The following is a 14,806-nucleotide window of genomic DNA, read 5'->3' on the forward strand; positions in this document are numbered from 1 at the left end:
ATTTGCAAATTACATATGAGATAAAGGGTTAGTATTCAAATCTATAAAGAACTTATTAAATTTAACCCCCCCCTCAAAAAGATAATAATAATCCAGTGAAGAAATGGGAAAAAGATGTGAACATAACTTTTCCAAAGAAGACATCTAGATGGCTAACAGACTCATGAAAATATGCTCAACATTGCTCATCATCAGGGAAATACAAATCAAAACCACGATGAGATACCACCTCACACTTGTCAAAATGGGTAAAACTAACAACTCAGGAAATAAGAGATGTTACAGAGGATGTACAGAAAGTGTAACACTTTTGTACTGTTGGTGGGAATGCAAACTGGTGAAGCCACTCTGGAAAACAGGATGGAGGTTCCTCAAAAAATTAAAAATAGAACTACTCAGGACCCAGAAATTACACTACTAAGAATTTATCCAAAGGATACACAAATGCTGATTCAAAGGGGTACATGTAGAGTTTCCAAACATGATTATGAGACTTACTGAGTTAACTATGTCCCCACATTCTATTTCATACACAATTTTTTAAAAATATTTTTACATTGTGCATGAGTGATGACGCATTTCACAGAGCGGTAGCCCTTGAACTGAGACATTCTATCATTGGTCTTTCTCTTTGGTTCTGTAGTTTTGTTTCTTTGAAAGTCCTAAGTCCTATTACATAAATCAGGAAGGAAGTGTTCATAAAGAGAAGGAAAGGTATTAAATAATTTTGAATTGAATTGTATTTCTGATTTGTTGCCTCAGTGTTAATTTTTTGGGTTTTTTTTCTTTTCTTAGTGTTGAATCCCTTATTCTCATCTTGCTCCATTCACAGGCAATGCTATGAGTACATCCTGAGAGTACAATGAGGGCGATGAATGTATTAAAATCTAGATTATTTTTAGAAAAAATAGAAAATACTTATTCAAGTTATATCATGGTTTTATTCTTTTCATAATTGTTATAGTATAAAATTCATTAATCATAATTCTTTGTGTTTTTCACTGCTATCTCTGTTAGTGAAGTAATTTATGAGCTGTACTTATATTAAATATATCATTAAACTGCAAAAAAAGGGGAGCACATGTACCCTAATGTTTACAGCAGTATTATTAACAATATCCAAATTATGGACAGAGCCCAAATTTACATCGACTGATGAATGGATAAAGAAGACGTGGTGTGTGGTGTGCATATATATGATGGAACTATACAGTATTATGTTAAACGAATTAAGTCAGTCAGAGAAAGACAGATATCATGTGATTTCACTCATATGTGGAATTTGAGAAACAAGAGATAACATAGGGGAAGGAAAGGAAAAATAAGTTAAAAACAGGGAGGGAGGCAAACCATAAGAGACTTAAAAACAGAGAACAAATTGAGGGTTGCTGGAGGGGAAGTAGGTGGGGGGAATGGCCTGTATGGGTGATGGGCATTAAGGAGGGCACTTTTTCAATTGAACACTAGCTGTCATATGTAAGAGATGAATCACTGGGTTCTACTCCTAAAGCTAAGACTACACTGTATGCTAACTAACTTGAATTTAAATTTTAAAAAGTTATATTCTAATGGAGGTGTGTGATGAACACAAAATTCAAGGTCATTATTTCCCTGGGTGGCAGGTAGGAATAAGAGTGTAAAGACAAAGACTAGCTATAAGCTATTGGTTACATTCCAGTTCTTGAATTGAGTGGTAGGCCAAAATATTTTCATGGAACTATTTTTAATCCATTGAAAATGGAACAATGATGATATAGCTCATGAACCACAGAATTATAATGATTCTATATATTTTTAAAAGGATATATTTTCTTTCCTGCATATAAAACACCTCCTTAATGCCTATATTTCTTCAACTTTATTGATGTCTTACCCACTTAAAAAACTCAATTAAATGTGTTATTTTTATCGATATGATTTACAATATATTTAAAATCTTCAATAGTGAATTTAATACATAAATAAATTTATCTCTGAAATTAATTTCCATGGAAGAACTCTAAAGAAGAAAAAGACAAGACGAAACCCAATGTCTTCAGGAAACCTTTCTTAAAATAGTTATTTGGATAAGCCTCTGACCATATTCCAAGATTTGTTAATCACCTCTGTGGGGCACCAGTCCCCATGGTCTACACCATGTTCACATACTAGTCTTCATGCCCTACATAAACACTTCTTGGAGCACATGTACACCAGAGAAGGGCTCTCATTGTTTAACTGGGCAGAGATCCACCTACAAACGTGTCTCACAGGATTCCTCATTAAAAAACTAGAAATACCCCATCAAAAACATTCAAAAAACCAAATTCATGAACTTTTTCACCAATCCCATATTTAGTTTTTCTCCAACATCCACATTAAATAAAGACTTCACTGAATATTCGCTCAGCTGTGGCATTTAAATGCAAATGTGATTGTGGAGTTACTACAATAAAGCAGTGGCTCATCATATTTCATGGACTCAGGAGCTTCCAAACAACAATCCTTCTGTTTACCTGTGAAATGAAGGCTCATCACAATGGGAACAAGGGTATCTTTGGGCTACATATGAACATGACAGCTGTGAATTCTTCCCTCCTGAAATGTAAATATATTCCAACTTTGTTTCTACTTTTTTCTCCACATTACCTTCAAATTATTGTTAAATATGTTTGCTCCATTTGTCTTAAATCTCATTGAACAAACTAAATGTAAGTTCATGCCATGCTATTAGAAACTGAAGTCCATACCACGGAAAATGAAAACCTATTTCAGTAAAAACATAGCATTCCTCTTTTTAAACATCTGTTTCTTCTGCTTGTGCTCTATCATTTTTAATATCACAATGGCTTTTAAATTAAAATTACAGTAAGAGCTAAAAGTTGAGACCATGGATTAAAGCAATACGGAAAATGTTTATGAGCATAAAATGAAAAGTCCTATATTTGGATTTACTACATTAAGTTACATAAGGTGTAGTTTCTGGCTTGACACTTCCAATAAGTTTACCTGAGGTCTTATGTGAGCCAAAGCTTAAACTGAGCCAGTAGTGTTTTTCACCTGCTAAACCCAATATATATTTTAGAAATTGTGTCTGCATCATGGATGCTCACTGCTTTCTTTCTTCAATGGTATAGCACATCTGCAGTACTGTGTTCACTTCTCAACTAATTAATACAAGGCATTTGATAACCCATGGTGAGTCCAATGGATAGTAACCAGAAAAGCACGGTAATTAAACTTCATACAGTGTGAGCAACAGCTGACAACTATCTAGCACTTAATCTGGAGACATAAATCTAAGAGTATATTTGATAATAGGTTCTAATATTAAAGGAAACTCAAAAGACAAATAAAAAATTTAATGAGCCAAACTAAACAATATTGTCTGCAGAGGCACATTTGGGTAATCACACTATTAAAATACAAGGAGGTGATTACTATAAACATGAGGATAGTGAATACTTTGGGGGACAAGGAAGGGTAATCTTTGGGACAAGACACAAATAGAAGCCACTGGAATGCTTGGCAAGGTTTTATTTTTTGGCCTGCATGTTAGTTATAAGAATATTCACTTTGATTCAGTGAGATTTTGTTTGTTTGTTTTTTTCTGTATCTATGCTTTACTTTATAATAAAACTGTTTTTTAAGAAGCCATGTTGAATTGACCTATTCCATAATATTTACAGAATAAAGAAAAATGGGCAGTGCCTGGGTGTTAAAGAGGCATCTCTGAGCTCAACACAAGGAGTAAGTATGAGACTCTCTCTTAAAGGGCAGTTAGGAAGCTATGAAAACAGGAATTGTGTGAATATTCGGTGGAAGACCTCCATCATAAGACAAAAAGCTGGATCATGGTTTTTGAGTCTATGTCAACTCTAAAATTCTATGGCCTTCTCAACCCAACATGATCACCACCTGACATAGTAAAAAAAAAAAAAAAAAAAAAAAGCCAAGTGCATTTTGTAATCAAGGCATTTGGGGAGCTTAAGTCCTCTGTCCTCTCCAGCCTCTGAGTTTAACAGTTCACTATGTACACTGTGTTTTTGGGCACTTTTGTGTACATGTGTGTCTGTGCATTTAAAAATTATCCACATATAAAATTTTAAGCATTCCAGTTTAGTTCTAGACCATCATGGTAAAATTACCAATGGGAAAAATGAGGAGAGTAAAGAAAAAAATAAAATAATAATTTGTGGATAGGTGAATACAATGTTTAAATCTTATATTTAAATAAACTTAATTTAATAATTTATTTAAAATGTATTAAGTAAAACCAGCACAGTTGCTAGTTTTTTCACAAATACTAGCCCTCACAACTTCCCTTTGTTGAATATCATTACCTTCACTGAATATATGGAGAAGCTGGTGAACAAACAGGTTACATAACTGTCCAAGGACTCATTACTTCTGAGTATGAAAACTGGGACTTGACACAAAGCTCTGAGTCCACATTCTGTGCAGGTAAGCATTATGCTCAACTTAGGTGACATCCTACCACATACAAACATCACACTCATTAATTAAATTAAATTTCCATTTCCTAGTGAGAAAAACTATATTCCTACATCTTACCACTTGGTAATAATAGCTTCTTCATCATGATTATAACATTTTTAGGTTCTAAGATGCTTGTAACAATGAAATATGTATATAATTTCCTTATTTTACTGCAGTAGCAGCAAATAAAGTTATCATGCCTTGGCTCCAAACAAACTATGAATATAAAAACCTTATTCTGAAGTTCATGGTCAGAAATTATCTGCATAAAAAATTATAAATAAAAAATTAAAAGCTGAAATAAATTAGTGGACTAATTCAGTCACTAAACACTCCATCTATTTAATAATATGATAAAGTCTTCAGAGAGTGAAATGTGTATATACTTTATCCCTTTTCTATATTCTTTCAGAATTGAAGTGAAATTTTACCTATAGAGTTCTGAAGCAACCAGAAGATCAACTCATATTATTGGTAAGTTCCATGGGGAAAAACAACTCACTGATTGTTTAATGAATGGCTTTTTGTTCAAGTTACCTATCTTATTAATTTTGCTGAATGGCCTGGAGAGTACAAGCTAACACAGTTTGTTGATGTGTATATGTGGTAACCAAATGCTTCTGGAATTAGTTCAATTTTTATCTCCACAACAAATCAGTATGTCTATTTAAATGGTGTAGGGGCACCTGGGTGACAGAGTCAGTTTAGCATCTGACTTTGGTTCAAGTCATGATCTCACAGTTCTTGAGTTCAAATCCCACATCTGGCTCTGTGCTGACAGCTCAGAGCCTGGAACCTGCTTTGGATATTCTCTCCTCCTCCTCCTCCTCCTCCTCCTCCTCCTCCTCCTCCTCCTCCTCCTCTTCCTCCTTCTCCTCCTCCCCCTCCTTCTCTCTCTCTCTCTCTCTCTCTCTCTCTCAAAAATAAAGAAACATTTATAAAAAAACTTAAATGGTGTAACAGCAGTAACAAAAGATATTCCAAGAATTACAGGACCACTCAGCATGTAAATAATGATTCATAAGAAGGAGGATTTTTTTTTTTTCCTGGCACCAAAAACTAATTCACAAAAAAATGATAAAATAACAAAATGTCCAAAATTGATACAGGAACAACAGGAATAGCAGTGTCTGAAATGTTAAATAGAAGGGAAAATATGAGGAGGAGGTTGGTGGCGAGGGTGAAGATAATGTCTGGAATGCAGACATATGCAAGTGATTATGGAAAGTGATTCTACTACCAAATAGTGAAGTTTATCCCAACAAAATTGCTCATTTAATGTTTTACATCAAACTCTCCTCCTTTGATAAGGGAAATATTGGTCATCATTAAGTAATGCTTATGTCATAATTTCAAGAAGGAACAACTCAAACTATATTCCACTCCTAAATTATATCATTAAACTTATGGATTTATTCTTACTCAGAAAACATGGAACATAGGTGTCATGGCATACTAAGCCTTTTCAGTGATGTGCAATTCAGTGTGGTTGGGTTTACCATAACATTTTTATTTATTTAAAAAAATTAATATTCACTTATTTTTGAGAGAGAGAGCCCACTAGTGGGGGAGATACAGAAAAAGGAGACACATAAGCTGTGAGATCATGAACTGAGCCAAAGTCAGATGCTTAATCAAGTGAGCCACCCAGGATCCCTTACCATATTATTTTTAGAACCACGCTGATTTATGAGTACACACAGAGCATCTTTGAGTATTGGCAAAGAGTGTTAAAAGGGGTGTTCTGAGTGGGAGAGAGCACAAAACAAGTGAATTTGGACACTCATGTAAACTCCAGAGATTTTTGTTTCTACCTAAAGCTGATGCTATTTTTTATTACCATGGTATTATCTCCTAGACCTTTATGAGGAGTCATGAACAAAAACAATGGAAGTTCCATGACAGACTTCATCCTGCTGGGGTTTTCTGATCGGCCCCAATTAGAACACATCATCTCTGGGGTTGTCTTCATCTTCTATATTGTGACTCTGGTAGGAAACACAACCATCATCCTTGTATCTAACCTAGACAGCCAGCTCTGTACTCCTATGTATTTCTTCCTATCCAATTTGTCTTTTCTGGACCTCTGTTATGCAACTAGCATTATCCCACAGATGCTGGTAAATCTATGGGGTCCAACAAAGTCTATTACCTACGGAGGGTGTGTGCTCCAATTCTTCTTTGCCCTTGACTTGGGAGCCACAGAATGTCTTCTCTTGGCTGTGATGGCCTATGATCGCTACGCTGCTGTCTGTCAACCTCTTCACTACACAGTAATAATGCACCCTCAACTTTGCCAAAAGATGGTGCTTGTCGCCTGGTTAGGTGGTCTTGGCAGTGCCTTAATCGTTTGCTCCTTGACTTTGAAGTTGCCAAGATGTGGGCACCGGGAGGTGAATAATTTTATCTGTGAGATGCCAGCCTTGCTCAAGATGGCTTGTGTCTACTCAAAAGTAATTGAGGTCATTGTCTATGCTCTTGGAGTGATATTTCTTCTAGCACCTTTATCACTAATTCTCATCTCATATGCAATTATCACTCAAGCTGTCATGAAGATCAAGTCAACAGCAAGGTGGCGTAAGGTCCTTAATACATGTGGTTCCCACCTCACAGTAGTAACTCTGTTTTATGGAACAATCATTTATATGTACATGAAGCCACAGAATAGCACATCTGAAGATGAGGGGAAGTTCCTTACTCTCTTTTACACAATCGTCACACCCACCCTTAACCCTCTGATCTACACTTTGAGAAACAAGGATGTGAAGAGTGCAGTAAAAAGAATACTGTATGTGAGAAAATGGTCAGCAAAGTCATGAGTTAGATGGAAGAGAGGTAAGGAAATAACATTGACCTTTACCAACAGAAGATGAATGATTCACTTTCACAAACAGCATTTATGGGATGTTTACCTTGTATCAAGAATTGTGCTATAGACTGATTTATATCAGTCTATATTAAATTATATATAATTTAATATATATTTATTATATATATATTATATTTTATTATATATATAATTATATAATTATATAATTATATAATTATATAATTATATAATTATATTATATATAATTAAATCAGAAATTATAAGGAGATAGAGATGCAGACACATAAGGAAACTTGAATTCATATACTTAAAAGCCTTCAAGACTAATCAGGAACTACAGACAAGTAAACCTAGAATTGTGAAAAGTGGTTAAGTACAGAAATATATGTACAAGGTATTAAGAAAATATTTCACACGGAAATTTTAATATAACCCTTTAATATAGGGTTATATTAACCTTATAATAATAACCCTTTAATATAGGGTTACACTGGACACTGATTTTTTTTTCTTCCAGACTTTTCTTCCAGATTTTTATATGCAATGACACTACATTTTATTCACCTGTTGTTGTCATTGGGGCTTTTGTGGTACAGATCAACTGCCCACCGATACCCATCCACCTCCTCCCTCAAGTTTTAACTGGGCCCAGGGCCCATTAAACTGGGCCCATCCTGCATATCACATTTCAAGACTGGCTTCTACCAACATAATGCCAGGAAAACAATGTGTGCAATTCCTGGGTTATCTTCTCAAATATGAAGCCATTTATTGTCAGCCTTCTCCCTCCTGTTCCTGCTGTCTAGGATGTGAATGTGGAGAGTTTGTAGTTTTTCCAATATCCCTAAGAGGGAATGGAACAATAAGGTGTAACCACAACCACCCACCAGCAGAGAAATGCCTCTAGACTCTTAGAGCAGAAAAATCTTCATTATTATTTAATATTAATTAAGCCACTCTATTTTGGAGTCTCCTTTTTAGAAGGCTTAACTTTTCCCATCCATGGCCTAAAGAGGAGTTTAGGCTTTTTCCTGTAAAGTCATGCAGTCCTTGAACCAGCACCAACAGCATCACTTGGCAACTTACCAAAACTGAACAACCTTGGACCCACCCCACACTTATTCAACCGACAATACAGATGGACCCAGCAGCTGATGTTTTTAATCAACACTACAGGTGATCAGGCTAAAGTTTGAGAACTACTGTTACAGAGAATAGGGAGACGTTGAGTCTCCAAACAGAAAATGTACATAGTTTTATAGATTTTAATTGATTTCCTTCCTATAGACATGGGAAAATAAATGGGTAATAGTTTCTCAAGGCTCTTAGATAAGAGTAATGAAGGAAATGAGAAGTTTCATTAAATGAAATCAATATAAAAGGTTATTCTTCATTTAATACGATCTTTTGTTCTTTTGTTTTATAATTGCTCTCCTTGTACTGAATTATGGTGACAGTTGATGGTAATTTTGGCAAAGGAGCTTAATGCTCTTATTTGACACAACAAAAATTTACCAATGTCTTGTTTTTTCTCTATTATTTTTTACTTTGTTTTACTGGGAAATACATTCAAATTCTGAGTATCTCTATTAGGAGAAAAAACACTTCCCTTCTCTACAAGGTGAACATTTCAGAGATTGGAAATCCTCTGCATGTGAGAGTCCTCACATTTATGGTGCTCGTGCTCTGTGATTTCAAGGCTGAGTAAGCTGCCATCTACCCAGAATATTTGGGTGTGAATATGGGGTTGTAAGTCTTCATCATCTTTTTTCCATCATATTTAAACTTTCTGGTTTCCAGGGTTCCATAGTGCAAAACCTGAAGTTGTCATTCTTTTTTTGAGGTAACTTTAAAATTTCCAGGTGTGTAAGCCTTGATAAAAATAAGATCTGAAAGAGGATGATGATACCCAAACATATGAAGGCACAGAGAAAATACAAACTTCGTGGAATTGTAAGGAGATTGAGAGGAGAACATGTAAGATGGTGACTGGCCACTGAAAATGAATATCAACTTTTCTTTTTGAAAAAAGCTGATCTCGAACTTGATAAACAAGTAGTCTGTCACTTAAAAAACTCATACTCAACTTCTACACTCAGTTTATATCTTATCTCATGAGAAATGTCATTACAAACCTCAGAAATTTGTCCTTTGAATTCCCTCCAAAACCTGCTCCTGTCACTATATTGGCATTATCTCTTTTTATATATTTACTTGTATAAACGTTTGAGGAAAAGACATTGGTGAAGCTTTCAATAACAGAACCTCTTATTCATGTGAGATTATGCTGTGTCTAAATTGGCTTCTAACATGAAATACATACTCTGTAAATATCTATAGTACTATTAAGTGAATGAACCATTTTTAATAAATATACATGAAAATGTTATTATTCTACAGAATATGTCAAAGATTCATTGGGTAATAAATACTAGAGCAACATCTTCAGGCTTTTAATGTTTAGGACATTTGCAAAGTAAGAAAAGGGAAAGATAGAATACATTTTTTTTCATGTGCATAATATTATAGATTCCATATAAGTGTGTATCTGGAAATTAAACAACAACAACAAAAAGAAGAGAAATAAAAAAGGTTCCCAATATCTCAACCTAGAAACAGTGAATTCTACCTTTATAAGTGATTTCCTTTTAATTTCTTCCAATCCATACTAAAGTTTGTCACACTGAGTACCTGATTTCCTTCCCCAGAGTATGCATTCATGTCATATATATCACTTCCAAAGGAGAAAACCTTGGCTCCTAGAGAAGTGGCAAATCTCTTAGCAAATACACTGATGGGTAGCCCTCCAAAAAGCCACAGTACATGAATAGACACAGAGTGTAACTGTGATGTAAAACGTCACTGGGAGGGAGTTTCTGACAATGGCAAAAAGATTGAAAACCAATGTCTCAGTGTCATAGCACGTGCTTGTCCCTGACTGCAAAGATGACTGAGATCTCCCCTGGCCCAAATCGACTGAAAAGGCAGCATACCCAGGCTCTAGCACCTCAGGAAGGTATGAATGGTCTTCTAGGTTAGTGGCTGACACCTTGGATCCAAGGATAGCCTCCGTTAATCAGGTTCAAATGCTGGGGATTCCCTGGAACTACAGAAAAATTTGACAACACCATGTATTACCACAAGTTTGGGGAAACAGTCATCTTACTCTTTTTGTATTAGTTATCTACTGCCTCATAAATATTGTTTTTAGAAACTAACGGGACTGCTAGAAATGATAGACATAGGTTGAAAATCTCAACCCCACCAGTCTAAGTCTAAGAAGGTTGTAAAACTAACAGTGTTCGTAATTCTATTGGCAGCAAACGTGTCCTAATTATATGAAGCTGCTTCTACTCTTTGCTTTCAGTTCTGTTAAACAACGGCAGATCTGTGTCAAAAGAAAACAACTCCTTTTTGCTTTTTAGGGATACTTTTCAGAATATTATTAGCTACTCGTCATTTTTCAGAAACAGCAGCCACTTCTTAAGGAGGACACTCGTTACTATCACTCCTTCATAAATCCGTACATTTTCTTTGGAGCTGAGGATTCAAGAGAAACTAGACTCTGCTTCAGGTTGCAGTGATAACATGAAAGGAAATACTCCCAGAGAGTAACTTAACTTTCACCTATTTCCTCTATGATGTTAAGCGCACATTTATAGCAGCCGTGTGAAAACTATGGGTCATGTTTTACCCCCTTGTTTGCCAACTAAAATATCAAAAGAAAACTTTCTGTCCATTGTATCATTGTATCTTACTGGGAAGAAATGTTCCATGAACTCTGAGTACAAATATATGGCCTATTGCTTTTCTTCGTTATCACTACTTTCCAATGTATTCATCAGTCGCCAATTGCAGCTTTAGCAGGACGTCCAGTGTTTCCATTTTGGGCTCCCCTTCCCCAGGTATAATCTCAAATTTTCTAATCTTCAGAGTACTTGCCTATCAGTGTGCTTGCCAACCAGTAAATACTCTATATTAACTGCACTACTGCCATTTCTGCTTCAAGCCACAGGTCCCATGCTACCTTTTGGGGGATGATGCCACAGGTGCCAAGGCACTACTGGGGGCTGATGGTCCTTCAGGCATAAACGCTGACCATCCCTATCATAAGGAGGACCAGTATTCCAGACTTCTGCCCCAGCCTCGCTGGGCCTTCTAAGGAGGCACACTCCCCTGCTCTCTTTTGCATGAGAAATGGGTCCCTGTGAGCCCTGCCTTCAGTCTTTGAATTGGCCTACACCACAAAATGCTCAAGGCCTATGTGACAAGCCCACAGCTAACACCATATTCAATGGTGGATGTCCACCCTCACCACCTCTGTTCAACACAGTATTAGAAGTCAGAGCCAGAGCACCTAGGCAAGAAAAAGAAATACAGGCAAGCAAATAAGGAAGGAAGAAATAAAACTGTCTGTATATGCTGATGACATGATATCATATATAGAAAATCCTAAAGATTCCACCATAAAAGTGAGCTAGTGAACAGTTCTTTAAAGTTGCAGGGTACAAAATCAATAAACAAAAATACTTCATTTTTTATAGAATAATTGTGAACTACTAGAAGGGAAATTAAGAAAAACTATCTCATTTACAATCACGTCAAAAAGAATAAATTTCACCAAGGATGTGAAAGACCTGTACGCTCAAAAGTATAAGATTGATGCAAAAAACTGAAGACACAAATAAATGGAAATACAGTCCATACTTATGGATTGGAAAAATAGTTTTAAATGTATATACTACCAAAATCCAGCTACAAATTCAATACAGTCCCATTCATAATTCCAATAGCATTTCTCCTAGAAATACAACAAATAATTCTAACATTTGTATGGAACCAAAAAAAAGCCTGGAAATGCTAAAGGAATCTTGAAAGAACAACAACATTGAAGGCATTACACACCTTAATTCCAAATTATATTAAAAGCCATAGTAATCAAAGCCATGTGGTGTTAATACAAGAATAGACACATATATCAACAGAACAAAGGGGCATCTCAGAAATAAATTCATATTAATGGGTAATTTAGGATTTGTGATTATATATATACATATATATATACATATATATACAGAGGTATATATATACATATACATATACACACACACATTGATATATTTATATAGATATATACCCCACCACAGTGAAAACATGAATAGACTTTGAGGGCATTATGCTAAGCTAGGTAAGTCACAGAAACACACATACTGCATGATGTCACTTATATGTAGAATCTGTAAAAAAGAGTAAAACTCATTGAAACAGAGAGAAAAAAACTGGTTGATAGGGGCTGAGGGTGGGAGAAATATGGAGAAGTTGATAAACAGGTACAAACTTCAGCTTAAGGTGAATAAGGCATAGGATCTCATGTAAAATATGGTGTCTACAGATGATAACACTATAATTCATAATTGAAATCTGCTGGGAGAGTAGAACTGAAATGTTCTTACTAAGTCAAAAAATAAATACATGAGGTGATGAGCCACCTGGGTGGCTCAGTCGGTTGAGTGTCCAATATCAGCTCAGGCCATGACCTTGCAGTTCATGAGTTTGAGCCCAACATCAGGCTCACTGCTGTCAGCACAGAGCCTGCTTTAGATCCACTGTCTCCTTATTTTCTGTCCCTCCCCTTCTTGTACTCTCTTAAAAATAAATAAACATTTAAGGAGTACATGAGCCCATGGATGTGTTAAATCAACTAGATGCGGGAGAGTATCTTTTCAAAGTGTATATATATATCAAATCTCCATGATGGACACATTAAATATCTTACAATTTTATGTCTCAATTGTACTTCAATAAAGCTGAATCTGAAAGAAAGAAAGAAAGAAAGAAAGAAAGAAAGAAAGAAAGAAAGAGAAAGAGAGAGAGAGAAAGGAGAAAAAGAAACAGCAGCTTTAGGGAAGAGTGGTGGAGAGTGCTGTTTTACAAAAGGCGGTCCAGGAGAGTTCTCTGAGCAGAGACCTGAATAAAGCAGGGGGGTCAGTATCAAGACACTTATGAGTAAGAGTATTCCCAGGAAGTTGCAAGGGAAATGTTTGATGTGTTTGTTAAACAGCAAGAAAGGCCTCGCAGCTGAATCCTTAGTGGCCCTCTAGCAACAGCAGCAGCAGCAGCAGCAGCAGCAGCAGCAGCAGCAGCAGGAAAAGCACTAACCATGAGAAGGCTTGTATTTCATATCAGTTTTAGTCTAAAAGGAATTATTCAGAATTAGGAGATTCTATAAGACAACTTGCCTGGCCTGTTTTTTTTTTCTAATGTTAGTCAACATACAGTTCAATATTAGCGTCAGGAGTAGAATTCAGTGATTCATCACTTACATACAATATCCAGTGTTCATGCCAAGTGTCCTCCTTAATGCCCAACACCCACCTAGCCCATTTCCGACCCACATCCCTCCATCAACCTTCAGTTTGTTCTCTATCATTAAGAGTCTTCTGTGGTTTGTTTTTCTCACTCCTCTTCCCCCGCCATTCCCTTATGTTCACCAGTTTTGTTTCTTAAATACCACATATAAACAAAAATCATACAGTATTTGTCTTTCTCTGACTTATTTCACCTAGCATAATACATCCTAGCTCCATCCACATTGTTGCAAATGGAAACTATTTCATTCTGTTTGAACGTTGAGTAATATTCCATTATATATATCTATATTGTCATATTTTCTTTATCGATTCATCAGTCAATAGACATTTGGGCTCTTTCCATAATCTGGCTATTTCATATAATGCTGCTATAAATATCGGGATGCAATTCAAATCAGCATTTTCATAAACTTTGGGGAAGTACCTAACAGTGCAATTACTGAGTGGTAGGGTTTTTCTATTTTTCATTTTCTGACAAACCTCCATACAGTTTTCTAGAGTCACTGAACCACTTTTCCTTTCCACCAACAGTTTAAGACGGTTCCCCTTTCTCTGCATCCTTGCCAACATCTGTTGTTTTCTGAGTTGTTAATTTTAGTCATTCTGATAGGTGTCTGACAAGTGATGAGGTACTACTATGGTTTTGATTTGCATTTTCCTAATGATGAGTGATGTTAAGATCCTTTCATGTGTCTCTTGGCTATCTGGATGTCTTCCTTGGAAAAAAAGTCTATTCTTGTCTTCTGCCCATTTTTAACTGGATTTTTTGTTTTATTAGTGTTGAGTGTTATATGTTGTTTATATTTTTGGATACTATCCCTTTATCAGATATGTCATTTGCAAATATCTTCTCCTATTCTATAGGCTGCCTTTTAGTTTTGTTGGTTGTTTCCTTTTCTGTGTGGAAGCTATTTATCTTGGTGAAGTCCCAACAGTTCATGTTTCCTTTTGTTTCCCATGCCTCACAAGAATTTTCTAGTAAGACCTTGCTATGGCCAATGTCAAAGAGGTTACTGTCTTAGTTGTCCTCTAGGATTTTGATGGTTTCCTCTCTCACATTTAGGTCTTTCATCCATTTTGAATTCACTTTTGTGTATGGTGTAAGAAAGTGGTCCAGGTTCATTCT

General features: G+C 35.8%; 1 protein-coding gene across 2 annotated transcripts; it reads left to right on the top strand.

Annotated features, from left to right (window-relative positions):
* The first annotated feature begins 6,353 nt into the window (after positions 1-6,353).
* Positions 6,354-8,538, top strand: LOC132666374 (olfactory receptor 2W1-like). Of its 2 annotated transcripts, XM_060614487.1 has the most exons (2): positions 6,354-7,267; positions 8,523-8,538. In XM_060614487.1, exons 1-2 carry the CDS (start codon positions 6,354-6,356, stop codon positions 8,536-8,538), a joined length of 930 nt encoding a protein of 309 aa, XP_060470470.1. The 2 variants fall into 2 exon arrangements, with proteins under 2 accessions (XP_060470470.1, XP_060470469.1); XM_060614486.3 differs by lacking the exon at positions 8,523-8,538 and having other exon boundaries at positions 6,354-7,298.
* The last annotated feature ends 6,268 nt before the right edge of the window (positions 8,539-14,806 follow it).

This window comes from Panthera onca, chromosome B2 (assembly GCF_046562875.1).
Source record: "Panthera onca isolate mPanOnc1 chromosome B2, mPanOnc1 haplotype 2, whole genome shotgun sequence".
Taxonomy (NCBI): Eukaryota; Metazoa; Chordata; class Mammalia; order Carnivora; family Felidae; genus Panthera; species Panthera onca.

What these genes read in the sequence shown, in the direction of transcription:
- LOC132666374 (XM_060614486.3), top strand. Translation starts at nt 6,354, where the DNA reads ATGAACAAAAACAATGGAAGTTCCATGACAGACTTCATCCTGCTGGGG.